Source organism: Lingula anatina, chromosome 2 (genome assembly GCF_051362555.1).
Source record: "Lingula anatina isolate TDL-2025a chromosome 2, LinAna3.0, whole genome shotgun sequence".
Classification (NCBI taxonomy): Eukaryota; Metazoa; Brachiopoda; class Lingulata; order Lingulida; family Lingulidae; genus Lingula; species Lingula anatina.
Window position 1 is genome coordinate 1,937,643 of NC_141768.1, and position 25,195 is coordinate 1,962,837.

The following is a 25,195-nucleotide window of genomic DNA, read 5'->3' on the forward strand; positions in this document are numbered from 1 at the left end:
CGATAAAGTAAAAAATAATTGAAATTTGTGAGTGGTCGGAGTGCTTTATTTCATAGCAGAGTGAGTAGTTGTTTATTTTTAATCTATTCCAGATAGAATTCCCTGAAGGGAGGTCAACTGCGATGCTACTTTCGTTATCTTGTCCATACACCCGGGGACTGTGATGATGGATGTTCGATTACTTTTTTTTTCACTGCCCTGCAAAAGAAGATAAAGATATTTAGATTGTCGATGAAAACCCTACTTTTCCATAAAAGTATGTCCTTATCTAGCATTGATTAGCAGCCCTTTTGTGTTTGCATGCCAGATGGACGAACAGTTCAGTTGGATTCCTGGGTGATTCAACTGCTGTATCATTAGTCTAGAGAGAGGTGTTTGAATGTCTTCTATAATTTATCATTATTTATTTTAGTTATAGAGTGAAATAGTTGTTTCTACAGAAGTCTATAAGGTGACCCTCGTTATGTGCCGTGATACAGAGTAAGCAAAGGTAAGCCTCGCCCTAGATCTTGACCCACTTACGTCAGGCTAACCCTAACCTGTATTATTAAATGAAGGGTGGACTCTCTGTTCCATGGACCCTCTGTTTCGTCAAACCGGTGAAAATGGCTAATTTGACTTTGGCGTTTTTGAAGGGACTGTCGTTGTTACTTAGCAGTACCCTTTCGCGCTCAGCTACCTTTCCTATGATAGTAACGGTCAAGGTCACAAGAGAGTGGGTGTCAATTTGACTGTACCTGTTGGATGGCCGACTCGCCACATGGATAAGAAAAAATTCCAGTCTAAATGTTCAAATCAGGGCATATTGACAAGTTAACGGTCACAAGAGTAATTACTTTGGGACACTTAATTGGTATTCATACCGCTCCCAATATTTCACACTCGCAAAAAATGGAATAGCATGCAATTATTTCTAACCTTATTTTCTGGTCAATCATTATAGACTACAGGGTCTACCTGTACAGCAGCGACTGCCTACACCCACCTTGTATTCGTGGCAATAATGTTGGGTCAAAAGTTTAGATTGGAGTGTTTATTTCCAATACCGCGAAGCTCAAACGTGTAAATGAAATAAAACGAATGAAGCCAGTATCACACCCATGTAAAAATGTGTGATTCGGTGGCAAGTCAAGCACCGGTCACGGTGATAGTCGCTGTCACACAAGTAAAACTGAGACAGCTTTGCCAATGGAAAAGAACAGACAGAGAACAAAAAACCATTCCAGTGCATTCAACATTTTTAGGCCAAGGTACAAACAAGGTGAGGGGTTTTCAATGCCACGAGATATATCACGTCATTTCTCTTGAGAACTCCTCTGAAAGGCCAAGGCAATGATAACTGATATAATATGTTGTTTTTCTGGTTTACTGCAAAGTATCTAAATCCCCCTGTCATGCAATACGGGCGATTTAATTGACGGAAATTTCGTGTTCGGTTTCTGGCGATATGTAATTGCGTCGATTTTCCGGCAGCAGTAGATCTATTCTTTAGATAACAGGCTTCCGTTTAGGTAATATCTGGTGCAAATAGAAGACCTAACCTTTCAATGCAGCGATTAAGAGAAGCATTGCATAAAAAAAACATAACTGTGTAATATTCTATACTTTCTTCAAGGTCTTCCCAAGCTAAGCCAAAAATAAAAAAGGTCAACGCCCAGACAGTACGGCCAGACAAAATTGATAAGTTCGTTAGAGATTGCAACCGACCCTAATTTTGTGGAAAATTCCTTATAGCCTATTTCTTAAGGGAAAATACATTGGGTATTGGTTTGGTTATTAAGTTAATTTTTTTAATTGACCCTGTGGCCCGAGGTAAAACCTGTTGGTTTTATGCTCTAAAATCAAAAACAATTCCTCCCCTTTAAATGAATAGAAATATATAAACAAAACCACCAACCGACTCTGAAATTAGGCTGATATGATCGTTATATTGTTTAGCATATGTTTAAAAAATAAGTTAATTCTATCAAACTTCTTGCACAAAGAGTCGCCTCTTCGTATATTCTAAAGAGACCGTTGGTTTCCTGTACTATCTTCCATTGTGCCCTTATACGGCGGGATGTTCTCACTGATTGTGAACAGAGGAGCACATCTAACACAATGCCATGCAATATGTGATTGTGGTTTGCTTTCAGCGTTATTCATATTATACTGAGAGAGAGAGAGAGAGAGAGAGAGAGAGCGAGAGAGAGAGAGGTAGCATAAAGAAACAGGAAGTCAAAAGAAAAATGAAATCAGAGGAAATATGTATACACGATAAAATACAAGAAAACAAAAAAACGCTTCTTTTTTCAAATTTGAGAAAGTGGCGAAAGCTGGTACAGACAAAAAAGCTGGTACAGATTCAAAAAAGCTGGTAATGATTCAAAAAATATTTTGTCAATTTTGATCCAATTATACATAATGTTTAACAGCAAAATCACCACGAATTTATTATGTACCATACGTAACATGGATATTCAAATAATGTTACTAGCGAAGTGTTTCAGGTCTGTGGGTGTGATGTGAAATATGGACATTTTACATAAATTGCATTGCTTCTAGAAAAGATACTTTGTATACAATATAATATGTGCTGAAAAAACCCCTCATAACTTCAAGAGAAATAATTCAATCAGGCTGGATTTCGAACCCGACCTGTACGTTAGCACTGTGATCACTCCTGTAAGTTTGAAGACAATAGTTCAACAGATTTGACACTGTGTGTGCTGAAAAAGCAAGAAAAAACAGCAAGTCTTTTGGATAATTAGTCCGATGAAGCTGATTTTCCAACAAACTCGACCTTTATTTTACAAATATTTATCAGTTTTGTAAGATCGAAGACTAAAGGTCAAATGGAATTCCGCTTATCATGTTATCAGTGAAAGTGCACGGCGACGGTGACGACGGACGCAGGTGATGGCTAGGCCTATATGTACAGGCACGATTTGACTGTACTTAAAAAAGATCGCATTTCCCAAGAAAGATCCAGTCTGTGTACTCTTTGAAATGAAGACGCGTTCATGTACTGCAGCAGTTACATTATACAGCACAGTATCTAGGACACCCATTTAACGAAAATGAAAACAGAAATAGCAGACTTAAATTAAACTATTTAACAAACGGTACAGGTTTCTGTACATGCGTTTTTAGTTCCTATCAAAAGTCCCTATGTAGCCAAGAAAGTAATCCAGTTCACTGTCCGTGTAGAGCGTAAGGACTCTCTTCGCTCAAAGTCAGGTTATTTTAATAAAGATTAACATAAAAGTCGCTTATCTCTCAAACTTGTGCAAAACAGAAAAGTGTACCGTACGAAGTAAGAAGGTCCCTAAACCATGCCTCCACGGGAGCGGGAAGGTTAAGCACAATTTGGTGGTTAGATGATATAACAGATAGCTGACGTTATCTTCTGATCGTGTGAATACAGGCTTGAAAGTTAGCACCACAGCCGTCAGTGGTCCACCGCGGTACTCTGCAGAACCAACCAAGTCCGAAAATTATGACATTTATCTTAATTATGATGTGGAATTTATCTGGTAAATCCAAATTCGAATTAGCACTGCCACCGTCTTATGTGTAAAACTCGATTGTCTATAAAATTTTTTCAGCTACTGGATAATGTATTTTGTGAAGCAGTTTTGTAAATACATGTAGACATACTAGTATGCATGCAATGGACTCTCTCTCTCTCTCTCTCTCTGTGTGTGTGTGTGTGTGAGATGAAGACCAGTCGAGCACTGTGAGGTGAGCACTATCCCGTGTCCTCGAGGTGACCACCCTAAATCTGGACCAGTGCATGCCAATTACTACTGGTAACCGCACGCTGGCCGCACTTGACCGCGGGGTGATGGAATCATTATATCAGTCCAGCGACACATTCCATCAGAAAACGAATTATTGCTATCTTTAATGGTACCTTGTAACCAAGAAGAAAACAACCTTCGATAAAAATCTTCTATGAGTGTGCATAAACAAAATGAGATGTAAAATTTTATTTTGATAATGAATTCATCGAAACGGCACCAAACGCAGCATCTACCCATCCTGTTTAATGAACTGCACTTACTTAACTGATAATATCATTACGCGTTCTACAAAAACGCCACGGGTCTACTTTATCTCAAAGAATAATTCTGTTGTTCATATAAAATGTGGAGGAGTAATAAAAAATCACTATTTCTACGAAATGAATAGGTAATGACACGCATGAATACAGTGCGTTACATCCAAATGACTTGAGCTTGTCTTTAACTTTGTTTTTAACTGTCAGTTTTAAAAAAGAAATCATTTGTCAGTTTCGTGAGTAACAGTAACACGCAACAGGATGTAATCCATATTATGACTACGGACAGAAGTACATGTAATACATGGACATGTAATACGTAGTTTATTTTTTTAGGAATAAGTATAAATTATATGTTATTGGGATTTTTGTCATATTTTTCTGTAATATTAGTCTCTCCTGATTCCCCAAATACGTTTTCTTTTCTAATTGGTAATAGAATTTTCGATAACACCGGAAAATTTATGTCAATTAATTTTTGAGCCGTTGTTGTGCTTAAAACTGTGATTTAATGGAAATGAATAGCAACTCTTATCAACAGTTCAGAACTTTAATCACAACAAACAGGTACAGGTTGTGCAGAAATAATCATACATGAATAAATATATGCAGATAAGTAAACATATATTCATTATTGTTTATGTATATATACATAAACAAAAATGAATTAACAAATAAAAAAGACAAGACAGTAGATAAGAGAATTGATAAATAAGTAAATGAAGAAGTGATAAAATTAATCTTAAAAAAGCATGTAAAGGCCAGCTACTATTTCAATTTCCCCGTCATGACATTCCAAAAAATATGGTTGTCGGACATTCTCGTCGTAATCTTGTCGGTTTCTAATCAAATTATCTATCTAATTTTTAACGATCTAGTCACCTATGTAACACTCTCTCACAGCTGCCGCTCCTGTCCCTAAAGATGTTATCAGAAAGGTTGTTTTTGTGGGATATCTGGCAACAGGGTCAAGTAAGGCTCGTGGTACCAGTGGCACCGGGGTTGATTCACAGAACTGATTCATCGCTGAGAGTTGGTGGATAAAAATTAGACAAGACCTATCCCTGCTGTCATTTACACCTTCAGCGTCCCTTGGAGTCAGCGTGTGAGTTTTTACCGCAGTATCACAGCCTGTGTGTCAATGCGCCTTCTCTTAACTGGAGTGCACATAAAGGTAATATTTGAAGTTAATATTTCAGGGCTCATTTTCAGTTTACCTTTTTAGGCTATAATACGGTGTTATGATTACTTGTCGCATTGAAATTGTAACTTGCTTTTGTTATCTTTCGTTACAATCCTTGTGTGTGCAATGCATACTATTACTGTTATTGAATTAGAGTAAAATCCTTACTGTTTCACTGTTGCACGCGACAGTTGGTAGTACACAAGATGGTGAAGTGGTCGTTGATTGTTACATCACACGCAACAATCAGACAGTGACTCTTGAAAGAATACCACTGCCACGAGAACGGCTTACTGGTGTAACAGGTATGGAAGTCCTCTAGGAACCGTAGTCCGCGTCCCATTGCTTTGTACAGGCGACATTCGTCCCATATACTAACCCCAATACTCCAAATATCCCTAACTTCCATTCCTAGACAACCATTCCTGTTACACCTGTACATGTTTAATTGGATAGGGGTTAGGGTTGGGGGTGGGGGGGGGGGGGGGGAGAGTAAAGGTTAGCACTCTTATCTTAGAATAAATGACCATATGAATTGGCCTCATACTTATTCGAAACTACAAGGTACAAAGAGAAATTGCTTTTCACAGTCAGTGGTTCGTATATGGCGTTATGTGAGGACATACCGTTACTCGTAAACAACTCTTGTTGTTTTCAAAATTTGTCATTTAATATTTTCCATAAATTTGGCCGCACAGTCGAATTCAATTTACACCAAATTTAAACGAGCGTTTATATGTCTGACACCCTGGGATTGCAGACGACTGGACATCGGAAACTAAAAAGGAAAAAGCGCTCTCTTGCAAAACATTCCTATTTATAGACAATCTCACTATTTCATTAAATGCTTTTGAAACATAGGGCTATTTTATGTATTTTTTATCCTTCATTGTGTACCGGTGTGCATCCTCACTTATTTTAAGTGTCGACCATAATTATTTTGAATTTTATAAGCTTTTATAAGGGTAAAATAGCATGATATCAGAACTTCATTGATAATGCCAATCAGTATAAATGCATATGGTGTAAAGTAGACGCATTGTATCTAAGCATGGGGGTTATCCAATTTGACGCAAGTCACCACTTCAACAGCGTCACAACTCTCCTTTCTTTTATGTGTGCAGTTGCGTATTACTGTAAGATACTTGAGTAGTTTTATCGATACTTCACACGCACTTCGTGTTCTCTCTCTTTCTCTCTCTCTCTCTCGGGTATTGAAGGGGTACTAAGTAAGGAAAACCCCCTCCATTGGTCAGTACAAAGACAATGGTCAGCGCTGTTTACAACAAGGAAGTACGTTTGAATCTAAATTTTAACATCTAGCGTGAAACTTTGACACCGTTCTCTCACCCATGCTTCTCGTAAATCACACATTATTACAGTGAAGACAAGGTCTGATGGTTGCTACCACGCTACCTGCCGACTTTGGTCAAAGGTCAAATGCCCTTATATGGAAGACGAAATGACGAGATAGTGAAACAGTGGAAACGTGACGTCATTAGATAGTCAAATTTCTTCATTGGTGGTTCTATTTTTAGATGCGTAAACAAACGTGGGCCCTATATATACCTCCCTTGTCTTATTTTCCAGCAGAAACAATAATTTGAGTGAAGAAGTCAGTGGGACAAAACTGAGACAATCTAAGACCATACAAGACTTTTAACATACCAACAAAGATGGTAAAAGTTACAAATATAACAGCCAAGAAAAACAAACATTGCACCAATGACGAGAGATTGCACGAAGCAGTGTTGAAGAACAACTTGGATGCTGTGAAGAAATTGACTAAAGTCGAATGCGACGTTAACGCTAGACAAACCAGCGGTGGTAAAACGGCATTGTTTTATGCCGTCTGCTATGGCCGCCTGGACATCGCTAAAGCTCTCCTTCACAATGGCGCTGATCCAGACCTACCTGAAGACAGAGGAAACACGCCCCTTCACGAGGCAGTCGAGAAGGCCGATATTTACATGGTCCACCTTTTGTTATCACGTAAGTTACTCAAAAATTTCCACGTTTTAAAAAAGTTTGTAAATGTGTCGTCAAGGTACTTTTATGCATGTACGTCTGCTGGTCTCTGCTTTTGATAGATTTGGAACCAGCCGTCTTCGTTAAGGCATGTATTATGAATACCGACTGATGATTTTGAGCAATGTGTCATACATGAAAAAAAAAAAAAAAAAAAAAAAAAAAAAACACAAAAACGAGATAAATTAATATTTCCTTCAGTTTATCCTCTTGAAATATTATCTCTCAATGAACAGGTTAAAATGATTATAGAACTGGCGTATTTTATAAGCGTTGATTTGTTTATGATAAGTTGAGGAAAATACTATAACGGCAGGATACATTCAGATTATAATCAAGCTTTGATATCCTGAATGTCAGATTGCATTGAGGAAATAGATGTTTATATATATCTAAACTTTTACACACTTGAGAAGATATCTAATATTCAAAAGAGGAAGGAACTCGGATATCATCTTTGATAAGTAAATTATTGCATAATAACTTGTCATTACGTCAAAGATGTTGATAAAACGTGGTAAACTCTTATCAAATCATTATCTTTTTGAAGTTATTTCCAGTTGTTTGACCAAAAAGGAAGGCATCAGATGATTGTCACAGATATATTTTCCTAACTATGTCGGCATGTAATTTGTATAGTATTGACAAATGGTACGAATGATTATGTATCGAACTGAATAAAGGGAAAAAAATCAAGTGAGTCTATCTTCGCGATGAACGAGCTTATGCGATCATATCACTCAAGTGCACTATGGCCTTTTATGTCATTTTAATCTTATCTCATCTTGACTTCAGACAAAGCAGACGTAAATGCACAGAACCAGAGAAAGCAGACGGCGCTGTCCTTATCTTCACTGTACGGCTATGTGGACATTGCAGAAACCTTGCTTAACAATGGTAAGACATTAGCATGCTTACTCTCGTACGTATAGTTGAGTTTGAAAAAAAAATGATATTATCATATACCAACACGAATTATTCTCCGAGTAAAGAATAGGCTTACCAGTAAAACACCTGGAATAAGCTTACCAGTAGCCTAAAACACCTGGTAAACCTGAGTCTTTGGCATATTTAACCTTAAAGAACAGACATATTGAGTGGATTTAAAATGTTTTGTTAAAGTGTGGTATTCTTTTATTATATTAACCCGTTAACTGTCTTGTAGGTGCACTAATTGACCACTATGATAACGAAGGTCGCACGCCTCTCCTGATAGCCCTTCACGAGGGGAACGAAGACATGGCACGCCTCTTAATATCACGTGACTGTGACGTGCACCACTGTGATGATAAGGGGACGTCAGCATTCTATCTGGCGATTCACTCTCCAAATCTGCGAGATATTAGTCTTGCGAGACTATTAATTGCAACAGGTGAGATAAAACAGCTTTTTAAAAATTGTGTTAGATGAGGACACCTAACACAATTCAGAAATTGGTGCGCCTGATTCTGGCTTCAGAACACTAGTTGCAAACCTATTGCGACACATTTGTACAACATGCTAAGTTCTTGGAAAAGAATATTTTTTGATATTTTAATCTATGAAAGTATTGAATTTATTTGCACTATCCGCCTGCCGGCTTCCGAAATGTCAAAATACCATGTATCTCCATGAATTTGAATCTCCTAGAAGTGTTTTAATTCTAATAAATATGATACCATACTATTTCCCTAAAGGTAAAAAACGACTGACGTAAAACCCAATTACCTTTTGTCTTCTAGGCTACAAAGTCCAACAAGATAAGTCTTGGCTGTGTGCCGACCACGCCTCGCCTCCCGGACTTTTCTTCTCGAACAGAAAGTTTTTCTATGAACTCACAGGTCAACAAATTACTGACAGTGATGAATGTACAAACGATTTCAGACGCAAAAGTATAAAATGCAAAAGTTTCAACCAAAGCAAACAGCTTCTCCATGAATACAAACAAGGCCTTATTTCGGACTGCGTCACCCATTTATAAGGAAACCACACGTGCCATTTTGTTTGGGGATTTTTTAAATCAAATAATATTTTAATACCAATGTAGCTGTATCAAATACAGCAAGATTGATTATTCCCAGTTTTAGTTCTCACAGTTACAACAACAATTATAGTTTTTAGAACATGAAATACTCCCAATTTATACCTCTGACAAATCAGTAGACACGATATTGACGATGTTGACGTACTTATGCTTCTTTATTTTTAATAGGTATTTTATTTTTCATGTTTAATTTCTTAATTTTTGATGATGCCAAACAGATGGACATAAATTCGTTGCTTGTTTTAAAAGCAAGAGAAAAAATTACAAGAAAATATCCCATTACAGAAAAAAAAAAGATTATTGAATTTCACATGCTGTAATGAACACCAGTCTTCATCCTGAATACTACTGTAAATATTTTATTGTATGTCTTTTGTACTCTTGATAATTTTGTAATTTTGCATGTTTCTTTTAATAAAAAAATTCACTGTAACCAATGTGTTTTCGTATTTCAATATAGCGATTGCACCGTTTTGTATACCAATAAAAGTCTATTTTAAGTTCCATTTAGAAGCACATAGTCACAGTCCTTCAAAATGATGGAATTTGAAATGAATCAAATGAGTTGAGACAAAACAAAAATAGCAACAATCAGAACAGAGTTGATAAAACTCGTACAGTGTGGTTACAACCATCCTTAAGGCTGACTGAAATTCTCCTAGAAGTGTTTTAATTCTAATAAATATGATACCATACTATTTCCCTAAAGGTAAAAAACGACCGACGTAAAACCCAATTACCTTTTGTCTTCTAGGCTACAAAGTCCAACAAGATAAGTCTTGGCTGTGTGCCGACCACTAGACTAGAAATTTAAATAAAATCCTGGCTTGCAGAGGTGAAAAATGTTTTAAAACTCTTAAAACTGGGGTGATATGGTTACTCAGATATAGTTACTCATGGATGTACGGGTTAATAATCTAGCTGAGATGATCTGAATACGCTGCAGTCTTTTAATCTGGTTTTTTGGACAACCATACAAAATGGAATTACAGTAAAAAAAAAGGATGTAACCTCCAATGTTGTGTTTTGACAAGCTCTACAAAATGCAGTAAACAAAGAGTTCTCTATTTTTGTTAGAAATGAGAATCATGGGGAAAAGTTAAAGGTAAAATCCATATTTTGTGAAATGCAGTTCATGGTGAAAGGTAGGTCAAAGGTAAAATTCAAGGTCACAGGAAGAACGTCAAAATATGAATTCCTATTCAAGTTCAGTAGTATCTATGGGCATGTCTGTGCCAGTTTTTGAGATATAAGGGACCGAAAATTTGCAAAGTTCAGTTCATGGTGAAAAGTAGGTCAAAGGTCAATTTCAAGGTCACAGATAGATCGCCAGTATATGACTTCCTATTCAAGTTCAACCGTAACTATGGGCGTATCTCAGCTAATTTCCCAGTAATTTCACATTTTATTTTCACCACTGAATATTGCGATGTTATGCCCTTTTTTATAGTGCAATTCTTAAACTGTATAGAAAACAAAAAATTGGTAACCACTTCCAGTGTTACACTTGACAAGCTCTACAAAATGCAAGAAACAAGAGGTCTCTAGCATTAACGGTTTCAGAATTAAAGAGTTTTGGCATCTAATGGCTGCTTCTCCTTTATTAAAGCTCTACTTTATTACGTGCAAGATTACCACGTAAAGTCACATGACACCAGGTGGTGCGGTGCACAAACACGTCTTTTCAAAACATACATATATATACATATATATATATATATATATATATATATATAAACCACTGATACTTAAAATCTTAATTAATTACAGTTGTTGAAAACAGAAATTTTACTCTATCAACAGCATCTTATCCAAATGTTGCTTAACAAGACAATATGTTATGTATCATACGCATTTCATCAGCACAGTAAATGATAATAAGATCTATTTTTCTGCAAATTAAACAGCAACTTGGCATATAGGTATATAGAAGATTACAGGCAGAAGAAAACCATGCTACTTATTATCCTTAAACTTACAAACAAGTGACTTAAATACAGGTCAGATTGCAATACTAATTGCTACTGGAGGTAGAGTTGAAAAACCAACCTGACAACAAAGAAAAACTTGCTTAGCTTCAAAATAAATAAATAAATAAATAAATAAATAAATAAAAAAGGACCTAATTTAGTTGGTTTTTCAACTCTACCTCCAGTAAGTTTGAGGGTAATCAGTACTACAGGTAACCATTTATTGCATTCCCAGTGAAGTGCACAATGAGACTTTTTACACGGACACTATGAACAAGCTGTAATTAGACTCTCTGGCTCTTCCCTATAGGCCAATCTAAAATTATCTTTCCTTACTGGGACTTGACCCGCTTAGAAGTCATACACTAGAAGACCTAAAGAGGAGAAAAGCCACAGAGTCTTAATTTTATACTATCTTAAGTGTTTTTCAGTTAATCAGTTGCTGGCCAAATACATAATGCCGAGGCCACTACATACAAGACAAAAAATTATCTTGATGCTGACTATGAGATTGGTCCCAATTGATGGAGTTGCAGGACTAGTGGGATTTTGGAGCTTTGGCTTTGGAGTTGAACCAGTAACATCTTGGATTTCTGGTTCCAAAGTTGTCAAACCTGGCTGTTCTAAAAAACAAAATACACCAATACTGAGAAAAAAAGAATCAATTGGCCAATTTGTCATAACAATCTTATACAGGGATCAGAGAAACAAGTTCATTGAATCAGATTTCATGCAAGATTGAATAAGGTCCTTATTTTCCCTACCAAAAATATATCTAGTAGGAATTATTGCTCCAAACGTGTTTTCTTATAGATAACTATCTTCAAAAGAATTAAATCCAGTTCATATCTAATAACATATTACACAACACATTAAAGTTTAAACTTCATTATTTGGCAAGATAACAATATCATTTTTCATTTCAATTAGTAGTGTTCTAATTTTTACATTTATAACAATACATTTCATCAATACATTTCATCACTATACAGCTATTGGTGACTTTGAAATTGGATTAAACTGGGCTTCCATACCTGTAACAATGTTCACAATTATGTCCTTATGTACCCCCGTCTTGAACACAGCATGGCCGGTTATAGTCTGAGAATTATTAACCATACCCAGGTTGATAGTTGTTCCAGTGTTCTGCATAATTACTTCTTCAGTTATTAAGTCACAGGTGAAATTCTCAGCTGAGGATAGATTTGAGAAGCAATGCAGCAAATCTTCAGATACATTGTCTTTTTTTAGCGTCAACCTGACCTGCCATACATCCTCGTTCGTAAGTCTTTCTTGACTGAACTTGACCAAATTTATTTCAAGTTGTTGCCCATAGGCCGCCAATACTTGTGTATTTAGGCCTTTCACTTGTATGGTTCTCTGTCCCTTATCTGAAAATAAAATTGATAAAAAACTGCCGTAAAAACATCATTCTTGTATCCAGTCAAAATAAGTGAATACCTAACTGGGGTAGGGCTAAAACTTGCCAATTTAGCCAATTGCTAAAACGGACTTGAATCAGCAAAACAAAATAAGGTTGATTTGACTTGTTTTAGTCAAATTTAAACAATTTGGTAAAAAAAATTATGAAAAAGTATTCATTTGGCTAAATGAGAAAAAATTGCTAGTGGACACCTAAGCTCTTGAAACAATTTTTGAAAAAATGGCTCTACTCACCATAGACTTCTACATTGCACCGACTATTCCACTCTACATGCTTTGCATCTGTAACACGGCATGTGTAAACTCCTCCATGAGACTTAGATGCTTTTCCTATTAACAGGTCTCCACTTGGTGGGACCAGTTTGTCTTGCTCTTTGTTCAATGGTGCATGGACTTCAGGCTCACCTCCTGGATTCCATTCGGCAATTTGAGTGGGCTGTGAAGAGTGATCTAGATCCCAGATAACAGATGCTACGTTGCCGGAAAAGCTTCTGGGTGACCTCAAAAGAATACTTCCTCCCTCCACAGCTATAATGTCTGGAGGACGTCCGGATACAGTACCTGCAATGAAGTTTTGAAGTGGATACATTTTACAAAGTTTTTTGTCTATTTCAATCAAAACCATTATGAAGTTCACTGTTGTCAACTACCAAGTACATAAATGTTAGTCTGTAACATACAGTACAGGACCATTCCCACAGATATTTGGATCGGTCTATCTTTTTGGGGAGTCTCACTAAATTGCTATCAAACTTACCAGCTTAAATGTCTGCCACGCCTAGTAAAGCTGTTAGGGTGTAATTATCTTTACCCCTAGCTGATTCAGTAGGCGTGACAGACATTAAAGCCTCTTAAGCTGATAGCAATTTAGTGTGAACCCCCAGATGGATCGATCTCTGTAGGCATGGGAAACCAGTCTTAGCCTTTTTTCACTTTTAGGAAAACTGGTCCAAGGCCCCATTCAGATTGGGGACTAACTAGTCCGAGGTTCAAATATGGCCGACTCACTTGAATACTTCCTCACCGGATATCTATTCAGTGTCTATCACCAGTATTAGCGGATTAGACGGCAAGCTTTGTAGTGGGTCGCCATATCTGATACTCGGACTTGTTAGTCCCCCATTCTGAGTGGAACCCAATATTCCTAATTATTCACCTGTTTATATTCCCTTAGCCATAGTTTCCATTTTTTTAGTCTTTCAATCATGGTCAATTTTTGACAAATATTCCTTTAAGCAAAACTCCTAGCTGTCCAATATACATCAGATACTGATCAAACTCAGTTCCTTAATGAACATATGGTAATTTTGAAAATAATTGCAAGATATGTTACAATCAAGACCAGTCTTGATCATCTGAGGGTTCACTAGCCTGAATATATATGTGCTGACAATGAATGCACTCCTTACACATTTGTAGACTTGGGAACATGACACCTACGGAACAAACTATCATGAACAGTGTTTCCCCTGGCTTTCAAGCTCTGCGAGGTGGTAGGCAGTCCGCGATCCCAGCAATACTAGGGGGGTCCGGGGGCATGCCCCCCCCGGAAAATTTTTTAAATCGAGGTGCAATTTGGTGCATTTTAGGGTATTTAGAACTGATTTTTTTACATTTTATGTGGCACTGAATTGTCTTGTTTTAGATGTTTTGAGGAGTAAATTCAGTAATGACATAACAAAGGTTTGGACAAAATTTATTTTCCAGTCTGTGCATTCACTATGTTTAGTCCTTTTCAGTTTATAGAACATACTCTTTCAAAAAAAAAAAAAAGTTAATACTTTCAAAAAAAAAAAAGTTAACTAATTTAATACTTACAAGAAACGAGAAAAAGGGCTTACTACATTGAATTATTTTTAAATTGACCAAAAAGTTAATAAAATATGTTGTTTTTACCGTTTTCACATTCTTGCGAAAGTAACTGGTCAATTGACTTTGCGTGTGGGAGCGCTTCATCCTAATATAAAACTGCCGCAAAAGTTCTCTCTCTTGTCGTTCAGCGCAAAGCGACTCCCGCTACTAGTTATACGTAGTTTGAGATGTAATTTATAATCAACTTCAAACACCGTTAAATGAATTCTTCGGAATTAAAGAGATGAAAATCACACTTATCATCAATTTTAGTTCTTCGTTTATTCATTTATATGGTTCTATTCAGTCATGGAAATTCATATACAATGCATAGGTTTCCACGCGAAATACTGACGTGACCCAGTTTTACAACGCTACTGCTTTCACAAAACTCACCCGTAAATCAATAGAAAATCTTCTCCAAGTTTATAAAATCAACGAAGTCCATTTTATTTGCTCCTTTTTTATCAGTGAATATTCGTAAACTATAAAAACAAACAACAGGCGGTCTGAATTTCGGAACATGAAGTGATAGAGAAAGTGTATTCTTGACACGTGATTAAATGGTGTCAAGAACAGTTGCCTCGTTTCGTTCTGTTTCTTATACTTCAAATAAGGCACAGAACTGCGAAAACGAGGCACTCACAGGGAGATAGTAACTGCTGGTTATTTTTAGGCATACGCGCATGCGTCTTTCCGTTACTACTAAATCAAGTGCTCAGAAGCATGGGATTACGTATGTAAACAGAAAATGCCATATTTGCTTAGAAATAAATATAATTTTCAGTTAGCATGAGTGAAAATATACTTTGTTGTTCCATATAGTCCAGCGAGGCGGTGCTTTTGACAAATTTCAGCGAGGCGCTTGCAAATATCATCGAGGCGGGCGCCTCGCTCATTTAAGTGCAGGGGAAACATTGAATACATTAAGGAGAGCATTACCTGTGCAAATGTACACGCCTTACCTGTACAAATTACTGTACAAATGAACGGGAAGCGGACTCTCTATAATGGGAGACTTGAGATCTCTGCTATATGTTACACCAGCGTTCAATAATTAGAAAGTAATGGTAAAGGCTTATCTTTCAAAGCAGGTGCAGTCAAAATTTAAACCAGGGCCAGTCCAAGAGAGGGCAGGGGTAACCCTAGAGAAGGGTTGGGATATTGTCATTATTCTCGTCAGAACGGCTAACCATTTTCACGGTATGTATGTACAGACAGATAACCATTCACTTCTTATAAAGCCACTGGAAGTACTATTATAGATTGATGTCAGTCCATAGTCTTGAACCACCCTCAGCTGTCACCTTGATTGGTTAGAAAAGGATTGTCCTAAAATCACTACATGATTTGAAAACAGGCGCACAAAATCAATAACCACATAAAATGATCTTACAGTACCATACTAGTCTACTATAAAGCAAAACAGATGTTGTTAAATCCCCTTAGGGTCCCATAGAGTTGAATAATAGTAGTCCAAAAGGTTTGACTGGAAAATACACATGCTATTCCATTTTTGAAAATGAGCATGCTATTCCATTTTTGTAAGTGTAAAATATTGGGAGTGTTATGTACTCCAAATATTTTACACTGCAATTACTTTTGGGTCCATTAACTACAAATTCCTTGCCAATTCATGTGCCAAAATTTGAACATTTAGACTGGAATTAAGTCTTCATTGCTATCAATGTGGTGAGTTTACCAGCCAATAGGAACAGTCAAATTGATTTAGTTATAGCTACTCTCTTGTGACTTTGGTCGTTACTATGGTAGGGATAGTGAGTTCTGACAGTCTGGCACACACTACCAAGCCAAGCCCCTCAAATATGCCATCAAATTAGTCTTATTACTGACATTATAGGCCTTCCCATTGGTTATAATACAATACAATAAATTTTATTTCATGTCGGTTATAAATTGAATGGAAACATTAGCTTTACAGCTATTCTCCGACTGTGTAAGGACAAAAACATATCTACAATAATGCAATATTACACAAGTAAAGAAGATAAAAATTGTTCCCAAAGGACAAAGAGCTACAGTATGCTTTTTACTTACAGCTTACAAATATTGGCACATTTAGTGTGGTTAAGGACCATTAATATTTATAAATTAACACTTCTTTTAGCAAAACCTAGAAACAGAAATTACACTTGTGAAGATGGAATTGGTTTGAAATGATCCCAAGGGACACCTTATAAGTTATAGGGTGAACTTGCTAGACAAGGATACCCACACGTGAATTAAAAATTCAAAATATAATAGAAACAGCTGTCAAACCACACTCAAACTCACTTCACTGACACTTAACATCCTAGGCTACATCGTTCCATTCATCATTTCTAAATCCCATGTCACACATCAGTAGAAATTCACGATAAACACTTTCCAAGTCCCCCCCCCCCCCCCCCCCCCCCCCCCCCCCCCCCCCCCCCCCCCCCGTCGTTTCGAGAACAGGGAAATTACTAGCTTTTCATGTAGACCTACTAGTAGCATCAAAATGGCTTTATGAAATGGAGCAGTGTCATATTATGTTTCGGGTAATATTAAACAATTCATTTTGGTAATTCTCTCAGTTATACTATTTTAACTTATATGCTAGCATTTGGTTGGCATTTGTGGCAAAACAAATTGGCTTCATACGTATACTGAACGACGCCATTTTCCAGAAGTCTAAACCTTTACCTGCCTTTGGTGTACTTACCACTCGTGCTGCTTGTCCCAATAAGCATAATGATACACAGAGCTTGTTCCCACATTTTGATTGTGTGATTTACTTGGAATGAACCTGGAATGTAATCTTTAAAAGAAACACAAACAAGTAAGGGCTCCAGCTTGACTCCCTCAGTCAAAGCATTGCACGATGACCTCGTTTTCACTTGACATGCGACCACGTGAGGTGAATAACTCAGTGACTCACCTGTACAGAGTTTACGCACCTGGATAACTGAACCTGATTCAGTTTCACTACAAATATATGTATCAAGCGATGCTTGTGGACGGGATGTGCGTCTAAACCAAATGTATTTCTGTATTTTCACATATGTTTTTGTATTATCTAACTTCAAATTAACAATGAAATACTCATTAAATAATATATAAATCATTTTCTTTCAGTGTTCGGACGCGGACGGACTTGGACAAAATGAGTCATGAAAAGCGTCTGTGCAACGCTGTCGCGGATCCACGGTATCAAGAAAGGGAGCCTCCCCACCCATTTCCATTTTCCCAAGTGTTACACGATGGCGTAGTGTATTTTTTCCATGAATATAGACTTAATTGTTTGCTTTCTAGAAATTATATATTAACAGTTTTCACTTACTGAATTCTGGAAAATCAATGTGAAAATTGGGGAAAACTGCAAAGAAATAATTAAGATAATTTGGGGCGCACCGCTGGTTAAAACAAAACCTTAAGTCTTAAGAATGACTTTTCCTGGTATAATTTACACACTTACCATTTGACAGCACCATTTAGCATACCGACATCCATGCTAAAATATAAGTTCAAAGTCACACCTTGAAAATGCTAAAATGAAAACGAAATAACTGTACTGAAATGAGTTCATTTTCAACACCTTTTTTTTACATAAAATAATCAATTTATTTTCATAATTAATAATTTAATTGATTTTTTCACAACTGTGGCAACAGTTTTTATTCTTGGATTACTTATATCCAATTTCGTAACAGCCAGAGAGAGTTCCTGGGCCTGCTTTCATGCCACCTTTTGCAATTTTTAGAAATTTTTGGCCTGTTTCACCTTGAAATAAAGGTCAAATCCAACGACATATTTGAAATCTCCACATCTGACTTTTGGTCAGCCATCTATAGAAAATATTTCCATAATTACTTTGGTTTTGTAGATTTTTAGCATTTCATTTTGCTAATTTTGGACAGGGGTGCATTGTAACGAGTGCAACACCTAGACCCAAGTACCCACAAAGCCCAAAATTCACATGGATCGAGTTGAGATTATATGTGACCTATATGCAAGGGATGGATACAGGGGCTCTTGAAGTTTAGGAGGATGAGTGGTATCAGTGACATGGCAACGGAGCCGGTGGATCCAATAGAGAAGGGACTAAAACCATGCGTACTGCCTGGGACACGCTGGTGGTACAATAAAATAAAGAGAATCTAAGCTGTAGATCTAAAATTTCTAGAACTGATACGCATATCTTTCTTTATTTTGTTTACATGGATGATGTAAATTTTATTGATTTATAATTAAAAGCATATTTATAAGAGGATGACAAAGCTTAACAAACAATTTATTTCAACAAGATTCTGAGTTTCATAACATTTAATACTTGTATGTCAACATAATCAATTAGACTTTAATAAAAGTACAAATATAACCATACTTGATTATAACAAAAGAATATACTGAAAGCATTCTACAGGCCTAAAATTGCACCAGAATTTAGGAAGCACTTTTTAAAATTACGCAATAATTAAAAAATAAATTCACGAAATAATCTGCATATATCATTTGTTCATTAAATTGCACATTCTTTAAAATCATTCACCTAATGCACTGTCAGTTTTGCTTGAAACTGTTATACAACTGAAAAGAATATCTAAACTAAGACAAAATAGCACTATCTGGTAATTTAACAGTAAAAGCTTGTTCGAAAATATCCCAAGTATAGCACAAACATTAAACATTTCTTTTTAAAACTTTTAACTGATACAGCTTTGGTGTATTGGAGACTATTGTCAGCATGACCCAGTTTTAAAATGAGGCGCAAACATGTCATTTCTGTGTTATCGGGTATAGCTTACCCCAAAACATATGAACACAATGAAATAACAACTTTTAATAATAGAAAAAGACTGCCAGTATAATCATTACTGGTGATTTCCGTTTCCTGGATAACAATATCTAGTATAAAAATAGCATAGAGAATGCATGGCACAAATAAGCCAGCTAATGTATGAACTTGACATCATGTAATGAAAAAAAAAAATATTACACAGAATTGGCACCAATTACATAGTATAAAATGGATCCTTGACAATCTTTTCTGGGTGCCCAGTAATAAAATGCCAAGTGTTCATCATCTGGTCAGAGAAATTCAGTCCACAGATGTGTCCAGGGTTTTTGGGCCTAAAAACATACGTGTACCCCTTACTGACTAGTCTTAAGCTGTTCACAAGGTTATACACCATCCATGCCCCCAGTAACAGGTTCAGGACCATGGCTGAAAACAACCAGGGGTGACCAACACATGCCACAGTGACCAGTCCCCACTGTCCACTAACTTCAGGATGGATGACCGCCAGGTACACAAAGGCCTCTAATACGAAGGCAAAGTTACACAGCCCCATGTAGATCAGGAAGGATACAAAAAGAAGGTGGTTGTTGTGGCCCACACATTTCATGGTAAACAGGCAGTGGTGGTCCATCTTGTGGCAGCATCTTTCACACAGCTTACAGTGCTTGGTGGGTTTGGATGGAATCAACTGAAATATAGGGACATTGTCTTAGGTGTGATGGTAGTACTCTTGTGGGAAACAACTAAAATATAGATACATTGTACTCTACTGGGGAACAACTGAAATATAGGCACATTGCTTTAGGTGTGACAGTAGTACAATAATAAATACAACTTTACACAGTCTTAATATGCAACTATTTTGAAAATGAATCCCCATTCTTGAATACAGGTTTACACTAAATTTCTCTCAATGTTTAAGGACAGATATGTTTGACTGATGTGGATACTTGTAACAAATTTACATGATACAGTACAGATGACATGTATTCCGTAAATTAATAAGACTGGGTTCCCATACCTAGATTGATCTAACAAAATTGGTCCACCTCCAAGGGGTTTCTCACTAAATTGCTTTCAGCTTAAGCGGCTAAGATGTCTGGCAAGCCTGCTAAAGCTGCTAAACTATAATTTATTACCCCCTTTCAGCTTCAGTAGGCGTGACAGACATTTAAGCCACTTAAGTTGATTACAATTTAGCAAAAATCCCTCAGGAGATAATTCAACACAAAGTTAGTACAATAGGGTATGGGAATGGTCTCTAAGTTTCAGTACATTCTCCTCTCTGTACATTACCTCACATATGTGGCACCAGGCAGAGACAGGGAACGGTCCCTCCACCAGGTCTTGTAATGTGTAACACGTGTTACCTTCAGGTTTCATTTTTGAAACCATCACAAATCCTGGAAAAAAAAAACATGAATAGGTTATTTACAAAAGCTGATCTTGTCAGAGTAATGGTTAACCTTTCCATTGTGTGTCAGCCACTAAATTCAGTACTACAATACTTCTGATGAAAGTATCTAAGATCATATCAACTCGTATTCTGTCCCATGACAATCAACATCGGACCTATCTTTATCTCATGATGTGATAACTAATGATTACCTGGATCCACCAGCAGTATTCTTCCGTGTATGTACACCAGTCCCATCACCATCACCGCTGACACCACCACCAGGATCCTATCTCCTGCAGTCCACAGTGTGGGCAGCACCACTGTACAGAACAGCAGCAGGGACTCCAGGACACCCAGGATTAGAGTGGATGCCTGGAGGTGATTTGGCATTCTGGAATGAAAACAGACTTCATGATGACAACTGAATTTGCAGAAATGAGCAATTAAACTGAATTTTAATGTCTTAAACAATATCATTACAAAAGATGTTTGTATTCTTTCTCAAAGTTATTTCTTTATTGGAATGACAGGTGTGCAGCAGAATGAAACTTAATAATTAACAGGTATGTTTAAACGAGTAATATTACTAAATCATCACTGTTTAAGAAACCGCTGTTTGAAGTAAAAAAAAAAAAAAAAAAAAACTACCATAATATGAGATAATTGCACTATCAAACAAGAAAACAATTTCAGCGAAATATTGGAAACACATTTTGCTCATCTGATTCAACAAAGCATTTAATAATACAATTCCATCCATAAAAAGAATTATTCAAGAACCCAATTACACAATTTCCCTACACATGAACATTTTTAAAAACTGTCCAAACACACCATATCCAGGTGACTTACTTGCTGATATGACTCAACCTATGAGAAGTCTTTCCCAGCACCCTGTAGCCTAGATTCAGAGTGACCACAAGCATCATGAGGCCAGCCAGCCAGTCTGATAGCACAGGGACCAACCACAGCAGCAGGAGGACAGTGTGGTGGATGAGAAATGGCCATGTTGCATTCCACAGATAGATAGACCAGGGGAGACTGGGTCTCATGTTCAACTTGTATTTGGCTAGAGATACCAGGACGGGGGCGAGCTCCTTGTGTCTGGAATGTTAGAAAGGTCATATCTTAAAATAGTTTTTAATTCTTAAAAGATGAAGATTTTTTTCTATGGCTCTGTGATTGACCAGCATTTTTCAAATCATTAATTGATATCATGTACAAAACATTTAAAAGAGATTATTTTGCAGAGCAACTTATGGCCAGATATTAGAAACAAGTTTGATTTCTCAGATCTCATTCTGCAGCTGAAATACCAGTGCTGCCCCCTACCTTTGTGTCTGTCCTCTCTGTGCTAGTTCCACTGGTGTGAGCCCTTCTCGATTTTTACTCTGCAGCTGGTGTGTCCCGTTCTTTTGTAGCAGCATCCATGACAGGAAACCATTGCCGCGCTGAGCCGTGATGTGAAGTGGAGTTGTGCCTTCGCTGTCAGCCTGACGGACGTCACTTCTCTGAAATATAAAAACCACTTTTTTATAAAAAGAAAAATTTGTAAAGAAGCTGTGTTAGACCTCATTCAGGTTCAAACATAGTACCAGCTGAATCGATTTAACTCGGTGAGCAATGTGTTTATCTGAACACTCCTTAACAGTGGAAAATTATACAGGTTTACATGAGAAAAGATGAAACTCTGCATAGGATACAACAGTACATTGGATAAGAAAGTGTGTTAGATGTGACAGTGAGTTGGATGCGACAGTGTGTTGGATGTGACAGTGTTAAATGTGACATTGTGTAAGATAGGACAGTGTGTTGGTTATAACAGTGATAGCACTAATAGTTGTCTTTAATGTTGAGTGACTTGACCATGACACTTACATCATGTTTCAGTAGATATTTAACAGCATCGATGTGTTCCCTCTCACAGCAGATGTGGAGCAGACTTTGTTGGTCTTTGTTCAAGTCCCGGAGAGATAACCCACAGTAGGTAGACAGGTAGTGTATGGTTGGGCTGTAAGGGGAAACAAGGTAAACAATAGTATATGAAAAAGTCAGTATGTTTTAGGCTCCATTAAGAATAGGGGACTAGCTAGTCCAAGGGTCAAATATGACAACCCACTACAAAGCTTGCCATCTAATCCGCTAATAGATATCTTGTGGGGAAGTATTAAAGCGATTGGCCATATTTGACCCTAGGACTAATTAGTTCCCTATTCTGAATGGGGCCCTACTTATATTTCTGCTACTTACAAAGACATTATTTTAATAGCAATCTATTCCAAAGACACCACCTTCAGGTCAACTTTAACATTATTTTTCAAAGTTCTTACACATGTCCACCACGTGCTGCATGGTGCAAACACGTTCTCATCTCCGCATCCTTCGCTGTGATGTCACCTCCGCACTGTCTGAGGACATGGACCAGCTTCAGGTCACCGCACTGACACGCCAAGTGGACAGGGGTCTCCTCCAGGTCGTTCCGGACATTGGGGTCAGCACCAAACTGGACCATCAAGGTGGCAAAATTGGTCTGGTCGTTCTTGAGGGCGTGATGGAGGGGAGTGTTGCCGTGTTTGTCTAGAAAAAATTCCACCAAGATCAATACAGTGCAGGCTTATATTCAGCAATGTTAGACCATTTGTGTACAAAATTTTAGTCCATATGAAAAAATATATACATAATAATTACCACCGCGAAGTCTTAATGTCAGGTAAGTCACAGAACAGGCAGAGCTATACACATCACATCAACTTAGTAGATGTAATTAACTAGTAACTGTCCAGATCTATTAGCATGCTACTAGTAACTGATCTTTTTAAGGATCTTATAAACAAATTTCAATCTTTTCTCAACTTTAAATATCATACTTTGCAGAATACTGATAGAGTCTTTTATCACCTGCACAGCCAAAATAGTAATGACCATATATAGTATAAGAGAAAATTGAAATATCTTTTATGCATTTACGGAAGTCAAAATATTGGTGTACTAGCCTGTGGCCAGTTATTTCAAAAGGGGGTTATTTTTTGGAAAAAGTGGGCCTTATCATCTCCTAAGTTGATCCAACTTTAGAAATTGCATAGAGCATAGATCAAAGTTTGATTCAGGGTAAATTATTTATCAGGCCACCCATAACTCCACTTGTCAAGACTGCCTTGTGTATGCCACTGCCTTGGGTGTGTTGTAGAGAGGTGTTCATTTATATGATGCAAGGCAAGAGTAGAAGCTCTGTTTAAATGGAACTGAATAGTCACTGCAAGTCATTTACCTTTCTGGTCTATCACTGATGGGTTCTTCATTAACAATTTCATTATTTTCTGTCCTGCAGCCATCTTTTTCTTCATCTCCTCCTGGCTGCCGTGAGAGGCCGCGCATACTGAGCCTGGCTCTCCACACGTGTGAGCTACAGAGTTCAGACTAGACCTGGCAGCATCCAGGGCCTCAAATATATCAACCTCCTCTGCAGGATCCGAACTGTCTTGTGCCATCATTTGTGAGAGTAGTGCCATCTGTGGGGGCATCTGCACCTGCATGGCCCCTGGGACAGGACCACCAGCAGCACCTGTACCACCTTGTGACATAGGACTACCCTGCATCTGAATGCCTTGCATTGGAAAGGTTTGTCCCACTGGCATGCCTCCCATTTGTCTCACTCCTGCTGGCATTGACATGTTTCCCACTCTTGGCATTGGCATGCCTCCCATTTTCTCCACAGCAGGCATGGGAATGCCTCCTCCCATTTGTCCCGGGATGGGGAAACCTCCCATGGCTGGCATGGGTAAACCTCCCATTGGTACCATTCCTGGAATACCCCCCATTCCTGTCTGTCCTATGCCTCCACCCCCATGACTGTGCCCTCCTGGTAACAGTCCCTGGGGTATCCCTGCCATCCCCTGGGGAAATACTCCACCCCCATGACTGTGGTTACACTGGCCACCGCCATGACTGTGTCCATGTGATGCCATTGCTCTGGAGAATAACAAGACCAAATGATTAATTTGTGTCTTATCCATCACTGAATTATCTTAATCTGAGTAAATGACCCCCACCCCTCTCTCTCACACACACACACACACACACACACACACAGTGCTTTTTTTCACAAATCAAGTGCAAGCGTTTATTATAATTATGCATTCATTGGAATGCTTTCCCTTTAAAAATATAATCAACAGTTACTAAACATGCAGTTCGACATGTGTGGACTAAAAACATATTCGCAAATGCTCAGAATGCTTACCACAATGACACGGTTTAGACTGCAACTCGGTGAGACTTCCTCTTCAGTTCTCAGTTTCCATGTGTGTACAACAACCTACCTAGGTCTAATGAAAGGGAGAATCTGATTAGTCAAAATTTCTTGCCTTCCACAGGGATAAATGTACTTTGAATATTATTTTTATTTTTTGGAAAATATATATGCTTTAAAACCTTAATATTACATTATATTTTATATATAAATGCATATTTTAATAT

At 37.5% G+C, this 25,195-nt stretch overlaps 3 protein-coding genes across 4 annotated transcripts; 1 reads left to right on the forward strand and 2 right to left on the reverse strand.

Moving 5' to 3' along the window:
* The first annotated feature begins 5,023 nt into the window (after positions 1–5,023).
* On the forward strand, positions 5,024–9,709 carry LOC106171536 (uncharacterized). 2 transcript variants are annotated; one of them, XM_013551931.2, is made up of 5 exons: positions 5,024–5,216; positions 6,816–7,217; positions 8,049–8,150; positions 8,419–8,625; positions 8,975–9,709. In XM_013551931.2, the coding sequence occupies exons 2-5, from the start codon at positions 6,902–6,904 to the stop codon at positions 9,211–9,213; spliced, it is 864 nt and encodes a 287-aa protein (XP_013407385.1). In that variant the 5' UTR covers positions 5,024–5,216; positions 6,816–6,901; the 3' UTR covers positions 9,214–9,709. The 2 variants fall into 2 exon arrangements, with proteins under 2 accessions (XP_013407385.1, XP_013407386.1); XM_013551932.2 differs by having other exon boundaries at positions 5,041–5,216; positions 6,819–7,217.
* Positions 9,710–10,859: 1,150 nt separating this feature from the next.
* LOC106171533 (uncharacterized) lies at positions 10,860–17,430 on the reverse strand. Its single transcript, XM_013551927.2, has 4 exons — positions 17,245–17,430; positions 12,924–13,250; positions 12,281–12,637; positions 10,860–11,869 (listed from the first exon to the last, which is right to left on the reverse strand). Exons 1-4 carry the CDS (start codon positions 17,297–17,299, stop codon positions 11,682–11,684), a joined length of 927 nt encoding a protein of 308 aa, XP_013407381.1. The 5' UTR covers positions 17,300–17,430; the 3' UTR covers positions 10,860–11,681.
* A 1,366-nt stretch (positions 17,431–18,796) lies between these two features.
* On the reverse strand, positions 18,797–25,080 carry LOC106171535 (uncharacterized). The gene is made up of 9 exons (XM_013551930.2): positions 24,960–25,080; positions 23,988–24,688; positions 23,050–23,296; positions 22,598–22,730; positions 22,052–22,230; positions 21,572–21,823; positions 20,929–21,110; positions 20,617–20,723; positions 18,797–20,008 (listed from the first exon to the last, which is right to left on the reverse strand). Exons 2-9 carry the CDS (start codon positions 24,682–24,684, stop codon positions 19,535–19,537), a joined length of 2,271 nt encoding a protein of 756 aa, XP_013407384.2. The 5' UTR covers positions 24,685–24,688; positions 24,960–25,080; the 3' UTR covers positions 18,797–19,534.
* Between the last annotated feature and the right edge of the window lie 115 nt (positions 25,081–25,195).

Coding starts and splice junctions, on each gene's coding strand:
- LOC106171533 (XM_013551927.2), bottom strand. CDS start 17,299: ATGTGGGAACAAGCTCTGTGTATCATTATGCTTATTGGGACAAGCAGC. Junction 13,251..17,244: donor TGGGACAAGCAGCACGAGTG/GTAAGTACACCA, acceptor ACTTCATTGCAG/GTACTGTATCCGGACGTCCT. Junction 11,870..12,280: donor AATTGTGAACATTGTTACAG/GTATGGAAGCCC, acceptor TTTGTTTTTTAG/AACAGCCAGGTTTGACAACT.
- LOC106171536 (XM_013551931.2), top strand. CDS start 6,902: ATGGTAAAAGTTACAAATATAACAGCCAAGAAAAACAAACATTGCACC. Junction 7,218..8,048: donor GGTCCACCTTTTGTTATCAC/GTAAGTTACTCA, acceptor TCTTGACTTCAG/ACAAAGCAGACGTAAATGCA. Junction 8,151..8,418: donor AGAAACCTTGCTTAACAATG/GTAAGACATTAG, acceptor ACTGTCTTGTAG/GTGCACTAATTGACCACTAT.
- LOC106171535 (XM_013551930.2), bottom strand. CDS start 24,684: ATGGCATCACATGGACACAGTCATGGCGGTGGCCAGTGTAACCACAGT. Junction 22,731..23,049: donor GCAGCACGTGGTGGACATGT/GTAAGAACTTTG, acceptor TTCCCCTTACAG/CCCAACCATACACTACCTGT. Junction 20,724..20,928: donor AATACTGCTGGTGGATCCAG/GTAATCATTAGT, acceptor TTTTTTTTCCAG/GATTTGTGATGGTTTCAAAA.